The sequence below is a fragment of the Andrographis paniculata genome, unplaced genomic scaffold (genome assembly GCF_009805555.1).
Source record: "Andrographis paniculata isolate CXL003 unplaced genomic scaffold, ASM980555v1 Contig35END, whole genome shotgun sequence".
NCBI classification, from domain to species: Eukaryota; Viridiplantae; Streptophyta; class Magnoliopsida; order Lamiales; family Acanthaceae; genus Andrographis; species Andrographis paniculata.
This window is the reverse complement of record NW_026137568.1, coordinates 5,836,577-5,849,385: the sequence shown is the minus strand read 5'-3', so window position 1 is coordinate 5,849,385 and position 12,809 is coordinate 5,836,577. Positions and strand designations below refer to the sequence as shown.

General features: G+C 39.0%; 1 protein-coding gene across 1 annotated transcript; it reads left to right on the top strand.

Annotated features, from left to right (window-relative positions):
* The first annotated feature begins 307 nt into the window (after positions 1 to 307).
* On the top strand, positions 308 to 12,080 carry LOC127249390 (protein TIC 22-like, chloroplastic). The gene is made up of 7 exons (XM_051272160.1): positions 308 to 833; positions 1,362 to 1,436; positions 1,644 to 1,700; positions 11,263 to 11,322; positions 11,417 to 11,497; positions 11,592 to 11,627; positions 11,767 to 12,080. Exons 1-7 carry the CDS (start codon positions 357 to 359, stop codon positions 11,845 to 11,847), a joined length of 867 nt encoding a protein of 288 aa, XP_051128117.1. The 5' UTR covers positions 308 to 356; the 3' UTR covers positions 11,848 to 12,080.
* Positions 12,081 to 12,809: the final 729 nt, after the last annotated feature.

Below are 12,809 nucleotides of genomic sequence, written 5' to 3'. Positions count from 1 at the left end.
CCTTTCCGGGTCAACTACCCATTTATATAGGAATACGCTATTCTAGTAATGTAGATTAGAAAATTATTATAATATTATATTATTATTATATTTTTATATAAATAATATTATTTTATTTTAAATATTTTTACATTATATTTCAATAAAATAAAATTTTATATAATAAAAAAATATATATATAACAATACATATCTCAAATTTACATTATTATTCCTTAATCCAAAAATTCAAATGGGTATTTTAGTGCGGAGTATATTTGTGCGTTTTTATATTTATTTATTTATTTATCAATTTCTCTGCAGTTTTTAACTTTCAATACTTGAAAAAATTGGAATACCTAGACGGAAAGCACCGCAATGAATTTCTTTAAGCCCAGAGAATCCACGGCTAATGGTGCGGCCTCATCGCCACCTCCGCCGCCGCCGCCGCCGCATGTTCTCCTCCAGCATGCCATCAACTCTGTCCAAACTCATTTCTCAAACTTGGTCAATGAGTGGCGTAACAAACCCCTTCTGAGAAATCCCGTATTCGCCAAAATTTCAAACGGAAACAACACCGTATATGGACAGTCCAATTCCGTCGGCAGCAGTTCCAGTGCCAAGAATTTCGCGATGTCAGACGAAGCTATTGAGGAGAGGCTCGCTGGAGTGCCGGTGTATGCACTGAGCAACGGTTCACAGGAGTTTGTCCTCGTTTCGGGCACGAACACGGGGAAAAATCTCGGTTTGTTCTGCTTTAGCGAAGCCGATGCTGATTCCATTCTTAAGCAGATGAAATCGGTCGATCCATCTATGAGCTCTGGCTCGGAGGTCGTGGCTGTTGCCTTAAGCAAGGTAAAAACTGCATTCATTTGCTCTATTTGATTTAAGCTAATTTCCCTGAGAAATATTATCAGACACTAGTCGCTTGATTAGTTAACAGCTTTGGATGAGTAATTATCATCCATTTTGTAAGGTTTTCTTTGAGAAACCGTTTGGTGGATGATGTTAGTTAGCTCTATTGCTGCGACTTTACCAAATTCAGCTAATATCTGTTCGGTGGTTGTAGCATTGCATTTTATATTTCTTGATCATGTTCTTTGGTTACTAGGCTTGTTTCTTTTAGCCTTGGCATGGATGTTATCATCGATGCTAGAGCATGTTTTTTGTGGAGCAAATTGAGAGGATTACTTCTTGAAACTAATTTTTGTATTTCTTGTATTTAGTCTTTTATTCTGTCATAAAATCCGGATGCTCTGCTTTCTTTCTTTTTTGTTATGTCTTCTCTTTGTCAATGTTTTAATGTTCTGTTGTTCCCTGTCACCCTTATCTATCCCATCATAAACTTCGATTGTTATTTATCTTAACCTATATTGGTTTCAGATTTTTCAGCTGAAAGTTGACGGAGTGGCTTTTAGGCTGATTCCTGAGGCTTCTCAGATAAGGAATGCATTGAAGGTGAGCTTGCTTGATACATAAGTCTCCTTTGACGACCTGTACTCCGTTGCGTTTCTGCTTTCCAACCTTCTATGCTGAAGAATTATTATGATAACATAAAATTGTTAGAAGTGATGCTAAATAAACTGGACATTGTTACTGTGTCACTGGGCTGCTTGCAGTGTTTTTCCTCTTACTTCAATGAATGACTTATTTCTACTTACGTAGGAGAGAAAAACTTCTGGCGTCACTGATGAAAGTTTTCCAGGGGTTCCAGTTTTCCAGGTTCATTTTGCTTTCCTAGATTCCAAGCTTTTGCTACTTCTGAAACTTTTTGAAGCTTATAGTTTGCATGTGTTTAAAAAAAGTTGGTATATATTCAAGATCATCTAGTTCTGTTCATGTTATTAACCTACATAACAGATGGGTTGAGAAACTTGTTTTGTCAGGAGAAAGTGAATAGCAACGAGAAAATGTTACTCTAGATCCAGAACCAGAACAGAGCTGGTCACTAAAATTAGATTGATGGCTGTGTATCACATAAAAACAACTATGATCCGATAGCTTATTCTATAACAAAAGCCCTATGAATATAATGATTGCAGGCACTTGAAATTATGCATGAAACCTTATATTCTAACAAGTCTAAACCCTATACGTAGTCAATACATGAGGAGTGGTGCATTTGCAATTATGCAAAATCTGCACTGCTTGAAAATGTTTCTTTAACTGATGTTGCCTAATGTCAGCAAAAGAAATGTTTTGGTTTGTTCTTTCCTAGGAAAGATTTCTGGAGTGTTGGATTCTGAAGTCTAATAGCAGGACTGAAGCCTAAGGATATTGTTAGGGTTTTGTTGACATTTAACAGAAATAAGCTTATTTCAACCTTATATATATATATATATATATATATTATACTTTCTATTGCTTTTAATGTTATTCATTTATTCTAGTATAATAATTTTTGACTTGTCGGCGCCCTCAGACGTAGATCAATTTCGATTGAATTAGGTAACTAAATTCTCCTTCTATATTATTTTCTTGTTCTTGTGATATTTCTATAACAACGAGTACGAAAGCCTCGTTGAGCGGGAGCCGTCACAATGATCGAATGGAAGTTTTTCATTAATAAATTAATAAAGTCGACTACGGGTTTTGGAAGATGCTAATCGAGGATGACCTATATGGAATGGATTTGCATGTAATTCTGGGAGAGAAACCGGAATATATAAAATAAGATTAATGGAAAATCCTTGATATCTTTATTGGTTTGTCACTTTTGCATAATGTGGCGTTCCGTACAGCGAAAGCAAAACCAACAAGAAAACATTGCAGATCTTGGCAAATATGTGTGAGAAGCTGTCTACGACCAATAAAGTTCATGTGGAAATTCTTCGTTCTTAAGATGTCCGAGACTATAGTTGTGGCCGAACACCTTAATGAATTTAATATTATCACATCGTAGTGGACCTCTGTTAATATTGAATTTGATGACAAAGTGAAAACCAAGATTTTGCCATCCAGTTTTCGAAATAGTTGGGAAGACATTATCATAGCAAGTAGTGTTTCATTAGGAAATAAGAAATTGAAGTTCAACGCAGCCAAATATTTGATTTTGAGATAGGAATATCATATGAGGCAAAAGATAGCTCATATGGAACAACCACAAGTGCAAGCACGGGCAACAATGGCCCCGGTACTGCTGCGTGTCTATACAAGATGCGGAAAAGGGCAATTTGGTCTAATCATTGCATTACTATAGTATTAGTTATTATATTAGTAAAAGGGTCAATTATTTGGTATTTTTATTATATGTTATCCTTGCAAATTAGTCTTTAATCTTATTTATAATTAAATTTATGAGATGATATAAATAAATGATAACTAGGGTTAAAGAGGATTATCGAAATAATTAGTGTAAGGTGGCTACGGCTAGGCAAAGGAAATATGTTCTTCTTTGGAGTACTAAATTGGCTTTTACTTCTATCAAATTGTGTTCTTGTTTCTATCAAATTGGTCCGACTTGTTAGATCGGTCCAAGATGTCGATGACAAGGGATGCAAAAATTGTGGAAATAGAGCATACACTGGGTGTGGTCCATGAGGAGCAAAGAGACATTCGACAAAAATTGGAACCGCTGAATGTGTCCTTTGCAACACGGCAAGAAGCGATGCAAAAGCAGACTGCGGAAATCCCTACGGTTGTTTAAGCCCTTCAAAGAGCACCTACAAGATCATTAAATCCATCTGCGTTTGCATCAATTGGAAGAGCTGCCAATACACTCCCCCACCAAGAGGAAGTGGAAGATAATCAAGCACCTATACTACGCCTTTATGATGTCACTTTACAGAGTTTCAATGGCACCATTCCTATCGGCTGGATTGCACGATCTGAACAGTACTTAAAAATCACATCAGGTGGTGGGTCTGCAACGCGTGCAATTGGCAATGGTTGCGATGGAGGGATCATCCTTGCATTGGCTCCGGTGGTATCACTGGCACCATTCCGATGCATCATGGGTGGAATTTTCCTAAGCTTTGACGGTCCGTTTTGATGATCGCTATATTGGTAGCCCCTTCGAACGCTTTGCGGCTGTGAAACAAACCAATTTGGTGGATGGCTACATGGATAACTTTTTACAGTTAGCGAATCAGGTGCCGGAATTCGCTGAGGATCATTACTTGGGATATTTCTTGAACGGCATTCCATGCCTTTGAACCAAAAGATGTAGAAATAAACATTCAAGTGAATCGAAGTGTGGAATTGGATTGGCGAGAAGTGCAAGGAGCCTACTCAGAACTTAGAGTTGATCGGCCACCACAGTCACACGCGGCATCATGAGGGACTCGCACAGTTGATAATTTGATGCCTCAAGCAAGTGGCACTAACCCGAGGCTGCCAGAAAAAAGAGATGCCACTGTCTCAAAGGCTAGATCGCGTCGAACAACAAACATGGGGCAATCAACTGCAAAAACTCTTTTTTGTCGCTTATCACAACAGGAATACAATGAGCGATGAGCTAAGGGTCTTTGTTTCCGTTGTCATCTTCCTTATCACGCTTTACATGAGTGCCCTCAGAAACAGTTGAGAGTTTTGTTAATGGAAGAGAGAGATTCGTGGGATGAAGAATTACAAGAAATGACGGGGGATGCAGCCATGGACCCCAAAGAGTAGGTTGTGGCTAAAGATGAATCAAACTTGAGATATTTACCTCTATACTCAATTGCGGGCTTTATAGGATCTCGTACGATGAGAATTAAAGGAAGTTTGCAAGATAAAAGTCTGTTTGTGTTGATCGATAGTGGAGCAAGCCAAAATTCATCTCAGATTCTATCATAACAGATATGGGATTAGTGACAGCCTACGGGCAAGTTTGGAGTCACACTAAGGGATGGCGACGTTTGGAATGCGAGGAGTATGTCCAGGCTTATAGATTACCTTGGAAGGATGCATAGTCTAAACTGATTGTTACGTTTTCCCCTTGGGTGGGGGTGGATATGATCTTGTGAGTTGCATGACCGGAGACATTAGGGAATGTGCGGGTCAATTGGCAAACGATGTCAATTGCTTTCAAAGTGGATGAAGTGCCGACCACCTTATAAGGGGACTTAGCTCTTACACGTTCCCCGATAGCCATTCGATCCATGCTCTGCATTACCCAGTAGAATTTTGTGCCATTGTAGTGGACTTGGTATGGTGTTTGATCCTACGAAAAGAGGGGCAGTAACCTCTCAGATCGATGCAGCCCTCGAAACCTTGCTAAAGACATATGCAGAGGTGTTTGGTGAGCCCACTGAACTACCTCCAACTAGATCGGTGGACCACCGTATCATCCTGCAAGATGGAGCAAAGCCTATCTCCATTTGTCCCTACCATTATGAGAATGTGCAAAATGACGAAATCAAAAGACTATGTTGCGCATGTATCATTAGGCCAAGCTTAAGCCCATTCTCGAGCCTTGTGCTGCTCGTGAAGAAAAAATATTGTAGTTGGCAGTTTTGTATCTGTTACCGGAAACTAAACAAGATTACCATCCTGAACAAATATCCAATCCTTTCAAAGATTAATCTTCGTTTGGGCTATATCACCAAATTTGAGTTGCACCATCCAATATACCAAAGAAGGCATTTCGAACATACAACAACTATTACAAATTTCTAGTCATGCTCTTTGGCCTTATGAATGCTCTGGCGAAATTTCAGGCTACCATGAATGATCTTTTTCGGCGACTCTTATGAAAGCTTATCTTGGTTTTCTTTGATGATATACTTATATATAGTCGATTGTGGGAAACCCATTTTGATCACTTATCTCATGTTCTAGCAATTTTACAGGAAAATCAATTTAAAGCTAACAGAAAAAAAAAAATGCTCTTTTGGCTGCACTTCAGTGGAATACTTGGTCATGTTGTGTTGGAAAGAGAATTGACGATGGACCCGAAGAAAGTTACAGTAGTGGTAAATTGGCCGATTCCTAAGTCGGTGAGGGAAGTAAGAGGATTTCTAAGCCTTACGGGATACTATAGGCTATTTATTCGACATTAAGGAACCATAGCCTATCCGCTTACACTACTCAAGAAATCAGCCACGCCATTCTTATGGACAGCCCTTGCACAAACTGCATTTGATGCCTTAAAGGCCGCTCTTACTAGCTATGCCTGATTTTCAATAGCATTTAACAATAGAGTGTGATGCATCCGGAACGGATGTAGGAGCTGTTCTTATGCAAGATGAGAGACCCATCGCCTTTTTAGTAAAGAGTTAGCATATAAAACCCTTGTATGATCCGCTTATGAGAATGAATTGATGGGTCTAGTTCTTGCGATTCAACAATATCGTCCTTATTTAATTGGTCGACGGTTCACATCACTTACAAATCACCGTAGCCCGAAATACTTACTCACATAACGATTTGTTACCCCTTCACAACAAGCGTGGATGGCCAAACTATTAGGATACTCTTTTAGTATCGTCTATAAACCGGGCCGAGTCAACTCTACAGCTGATTCTTTGTCATGGCGTGGTGAGGAGAGAGGGGAGTTGAGAGCCATTAGCGTACCCACATGGCTAGGTTGGGAGAAGATATGCGATGAACAATGTAGAGACCATTCCCGTCAAGCAATCCAAAAAGAGTTACGAAATGGAGGCACAACGCAAGGTAATTTTGAGTTGATTGATGGACAGTTGCTTTATCGAGGTAGGTTGGTCATTCTAGAGGGTTCTGAATGGATTCAACGGGTGTTTTGTGAGTTTCATTCAGCCTCAGGTAAAGGACATGCGAGTATTTATCGCACATATTGTCGTCTTCACTCTGGTGTGTATTGACAAGGTATGTACCGCAAGGTACGGGATTCTATGGCCAGTTACATCGTTTTCCAAAAAGCCAAATATGAAACATCCTCACCGGCGAGTCTTCTCCTACCTTTCTATGGACTTCATTACCTCCTCGCTTAAATCCCAAGGGTTCTCTTGTGTAACGGTGGATCACTTAGCCAAGTATGCGCGCTTTATTGCTTTACACATGCCCTTTTCAGCCCGTTCTGTTGCTGAAATATTCACTAAGGAGGTCGTGCGCTTGCACGGTGTACCTCGTTCGATAGTTACTGATATATATGCAATATTTTTAAGCACATTTTGAAAGAAACTTTTTAAGCTTTAGGGAACTACTTTCAAATTTAGTTCAACATATCACCCCGAGACAGATGGGCAAACAGAGGTACTTAATTGTATATCGAGAACATACCTTTGATGTTTTTTGTCTGAGCAACCAGGAAATGGGTGGGTTTTCTTCTGTGGGCGGAGTATTGGTTCAATACTGCTTTCCAAACAACAGCTATGATCACCCCGTTTGAAGCAATTTAGGGACGACCACCACCAGATTTATGCCGCTACCTCCCAAGGGAATGTAAGGTTGTAGTTGTGGCTTAACTTCTTGGTGGTCGAGATGCAGTGCTTCGCCTGTTACGGTTCAATCCGGAACGGGCGCATATGCGAATGCAAAGGTATCTATGCCAATGCAAACTGTTGAGAGATGGAATTTGATGCTGGGGATACGGTGTTTTTTAAGGTTCGACCGTATAGGCAAACCTCGATTCAGACCACAGGCCACCACAAGTTGTTTGTGTGTTATCATGGCCCTTTATGAGGAGAGAACTGTATTGGCACTGCAGCATATCGCTTGCGACTTCTGGAATCGAGCCGAATTCACCCTGTTTTTCATGTCTCACAACTAAAAAGAGTAGTTGGGGACCATCAAGCTGCCCTATGCTTTAGATATTACTGACATCCCTTTATTTGAACTAGATCGCATGTTGGGAGAGCGAGTAAAACAACAAGATGAGCGAGATGTAGCCTAATTTTTGGTCAAGTGCCAAGGGCTTTTTGAGGATGATGCCACCTAGATGGATGTTGAGGATTTGCATGGCCAATTTTTAGATTTACACTTCAAGGGCAAGCCTTTCTCGGAGGGGGATAGAGTTGATATAGAACAACCGCAAGTGCAGGCACCGGAAACAATAACCCTAGTAACATTACGTGTCTATACACGACGCGGAAAAAGGCACTGATAGAAGCAAGAATACAATAGAAATCAAAACTAGTATATTACTCAGAAGAAGAACTAATCTTCTCTGTCCAGCCGTAGCCGTCTTACACTAATTAGTTGGATAATCCCCTTTAACCCTAATTACCATTTATTTATATCAACTCATAAATCTAATTATAAATAAAATTAAGGATTAACTTGCAAGGATAACATATAATAAAACCAAATAATTGACCTTTTTACTAACATAATAACTAATACTACGGTAAAGCAACGATTAGACCAAAGCACCCTTTTCCGCATTGTGTATAGACACGCAGAGGTAGTGGGGCCATTGTTGCCGGTGCTTGCACTTGCGGTTGTTCCATATAAGGCGCTTTGGTCTAGTCATTGCATTACCATAGTATTAGTTCTTATATTAGTAAAATGGTCAATTATTTGGCATTTTTATTATATATTATCCTTGCAAATTAGTCTTTAATCTTATTTATAATTAAATTTATGAGTTTATGTAAATCAATGGTAATTAGGGTTAGAGAGGATTATCAAAATAATTAGTATAAGGCAGCTATAGCTGGGCAAAGGACAGAATTAGGCTTGCCTTCGCAAGCTTGGTTTTAATTATTAATTCTTATTGTCATATTCTATTCTTTACTTGTTTGGTCTTTTATTGTTACTAAAATATTTTAAATAGGATTAGGGTTTGTTTTTGGAATATTATTCTGAGTTTTGATTCAATAAACAGCTGAAGGGGCTGTCTTGGCAAATGAGAGTTTCGTTTGAATATCCTATATTCTATCAGATGATGAGAAGCTGCCATTGCAAATGAAAGATGAAAGTAAAAGGTCCAATCAGTCTTGTTTGAATGTAAAGCCCAACAACAAGCCTGAAGTCCTAAGATATGCCTAGAGCTTTGTCAGCATATGTATAATAAAATTTTACTTTATATTAGTTTTAATGTAATTTATTGATTCTAGTATAATAAAATTCTCTGCGTAGCAGCGCCACAGACGTAGGTCGGTTTAAATCGAACTGAATGACTAATTTTTTTTTTTTAATTTTGTTATGACTTAGGGTTAGTAAAAAAGAGAACTTTATTCAAATCAATGGAAGTAGAGAACCATAGAGGAAAATCAATTCGCTCTCTAAACAAAACCAAAATAATGACTGTCTACCTTAATATGACTTAGTTGCGCCCTATGTATAGACGTACTTATGGGCCAAGCCCAAAACTCATAATAAAGAATTTAACAGGAAATAAATTAATAAGGGAAATAATAAGGAATAAAATAATTATTATCCTAGGTGAGTACGGTGCTTCTCCCTCTTGGCCTTGACTTTACCCAACTCCATAACAATTCCATCCTCTTGAAAACCGCCTTGTCCGCAAGGCAGAAGACAGTGGAAGCACAATTCCTCTCCATCAAACCAAGCCGAATCCTTGTTCATTAGTCCGTGCCAATGTATCAAAACTTGAGGAATGAGCTTATCGCCTCTACCGTCATCTGCTCGGGCTTCGTGGATCTTTTGTCCACCTTTTGACCTCGTTCATCTCTTCGAGCTCGGCCATCCAATTCGTGTCTGGGTCCACCACACAAGTTCGCAGAGACTTGCTGGAAACTAATGCAATGCTGTATAAGGCTCCTTACAGTTGTAACAAAGTCGCTCAGACCGACACTCGCAATACCTTCACGACTTAATTTCCAGAAGGAGACTCGCACCGAGGACTGGTCCGACGCCACCGGGCGTCCGGCAATGGAGTTGCTGTCTGTGCCTGGTCTACTGCTCCCTATACCACTCTCGAGACTAAAGGGACCTACCGGAGGTCCAGTCTGCGCTCCATCGCTAAGGAGCGAACTCCCATATTGACCAGGCGGTTGTCTAGGATGTTGATATGTCGTGGCAGAACCAACATTGAATTCACACTCAATGCTACGGCTGATCTAGATAGTTAAGTCCAAATCTTTGGGGTCTAGTGTCTTCAGACGATTGCGGATGGTCTGTTGTTATCGCCCCATGAAGTATCCGAGGTAATGCTCATCCGTCAAGCCTGACACCTGTGTCGCCAATTGGATGAGCTCGTTGATATACTGATCAACTCCCCCTCTTCGCCGAAGTGTGGCAAGGCTCTCTTAGGGGCTCCCTGTGTAACGATCCTCAAAACGAAGTATTAGGGCTCGAGAAAACTCCCACCAAGTTGTGGTCGGATGGCGAAAGTGTTGCCATCGAGACCAGTGCAGTGTTGTGCCTTGCATGGCGATGCGCGCTAATGTTACCTTGAGTTCTACTCGCAATTGGTGGAGTTCAAACTGTTGTTCAGCGCGAGCAACCCAACCAATAGGCTCCGTCACATGAAATGGTGGTACTCTGACTTCTGAGATGAGCGAGGTGGCGAAGCTTCCGTGGTGGGGGGTCAACCCCCCTACCGGTTGAAAATTCGGCACGAGTGGAGGTTGCGCCATGGGCGGTGACGCTGAGGACGCCGGGAATTGCGTCGGCGGCTGACGCAGTGGCGTCAGGCGGTGGCACTGAAGCCGCCGAACGTTGCCTTGATCATTGCGAGCAACTCCTGCCGCAGCGACACCATGTGATTTGTGTTCTGCTCTCCCAAAGTCTCAAGCTTGGCGGAAAGATCCTGGCGAATCTGGTTTACCTCTTGTATTTCTCCAACGACTGATTCCAATAGCTCAAATCGTTGTTGATTGGAGATGGACATGATTCCGTCAGCAGAGGATCCGGTAAGTCGGACCTTGTTATGACTTAGGGTTAGTCTAAAAATGAACTTTATTTGAATCAATGGAAATAGAGAACTACACAAAAAAACCAATTCGTTCTCTAAAAAGAATCAAAATAATGATTGTTTACCCTAACATGACCTAGATGCACCCTATGGCCGGACTTATGGGCCAAGCTCAAAACTCATAATAAAGAATTAAACAGGAAATAAAATAATAAGAGAAATAATAAAGAATAAAATAATAATTATCCTATGTGACTACAGTGCTTCTCTCTCTTCTAATATAAACTTTGACCCAACTCCATAACAAATTTTATATTATTTTCTTTTATTTTTGTAATATTCCGGTAACACTGAGGTTAAGCACTAAACCCATAGATACTGATAAATTAAGCTACAGTTGGTTTCTATAGAATTTGACGACTAGTAGATATGAGGTTGTGCATTAGGTTTGTTGTTGATCACGACTTGGAGAATATTATTATTATTATTATTATGAATTTAAATATGCTGTCTTATTTTTTGCTTTTCTGTTATTTTTACCGCATTGAAAATGATGAATTGCAGTCAAAAAGCTTGATTTTGCGGAGCCACAACAAGAGATACCGTCCTGCTTTTTTCAGAAAGGTGGAAATGAATCTCTGTTTTAAATAACTGGCTGTTTCACATTCTATACTTGATTGCCTCAAATCACATCTTCTGTGTACTATGAAATCCTCAGGAGGATCTCGACAAGTCCCTTTCAAGAGCTTCGCGTGATCAGAGGCAGTTAAATCCCCTTCTGAGGCAAGGAGAGATACAGGTTGAATTTCAAATATTCGTCGTCTCTGCTCACTGTATCATCTTCATACATTCTTTGTGTATCGTTATCATCTTTTTTTTTTTAATTACTGCAGGTTGCCACTCTTGAGGATATAATTCAGCAAATGAAGGTGAGTCACCTGCCCGGACTGCAATCTTTATCCCTACTATTCTAACCAAATTCATGTGCACTTGCCAAGTTTTCCTCGCGTAATTTCCTTTCACTCGATGCATTCTAAGTTTCACGCATCTCCATATTCTCACTTGCAGGACACCTCAGTTTCCTCGTGCGATGATGTGGTCTTCATCCCACCGGGCTTTGATGTTTCAACTGATCCCTTTAAGAAATAAACTTGTAGATGGATGATGATAGTGCCATAGAGTATCGTTGCGGTTACAGGTATGTATTTAGTTGTCTCTAGTTTTAGCTTGGAGCAGAAGATAGATATATATATATATATTTATATATATATATAACATTACAAGCTGGATTTTGTTTCAAGAATGGTTGTTTTCATGGATTGCGGCGTAGGGATGAGCTGTTGATGATTTTGCATTAAAAGGAGATTTATATTTGGTGTTCATGCTCAGATATATCTATATATACACACAGCCCTATTCGTCGATGATCTGTGGTTTTAGCAGTTTCTTTATTGGGATAGTTCATCTTCACAAAAGCAATAAAAACATGAGAAATAGAGCTGTTAAACAAGTTCAGTCAATTTAAGTATATTTTGTTTGACATGCTGTAAGCCTTTGCAGTAAGAGGAGTAGTTATGGCTGTTGGTACAAGTTCGATTCAGCTCATTTGAACATTCCAGCTAAAATGATGACTCGAGTTCCGCTTGTTAAGACTTGATTTCAAAGTTGACTTGAATTTTATACCTATTATATATATTTTTAATTTATAACTTAAATAAATATTAATTTATTTTTAATTTATCATAATAAAATACGCTCTTCATCCTAATTCAAAGTATTATTTTTACGATTTTTATTCGTCTCATTTCAAAGTATCTCTTTCATATTTTAGAAAAAATAATTATATACTAATACCAAAATACTCTTTAACTTTTTATTTAAATTACAAATATATTATTACACAATAATATCTTTATACAAAAGTCGAATGGCAAAAATGTCAATTTTTTTTATACATTTTCACTAATTAATAAAATACTATTATTTTTTAATATAATATAAATTTGATAAGGGACGGAGGGAGTATTTAAATTTCATTAATGATATTTTGACAAAGAATTATATATACTATATTAATATATGAAAGAAAACAAATATAATATATCGTTACT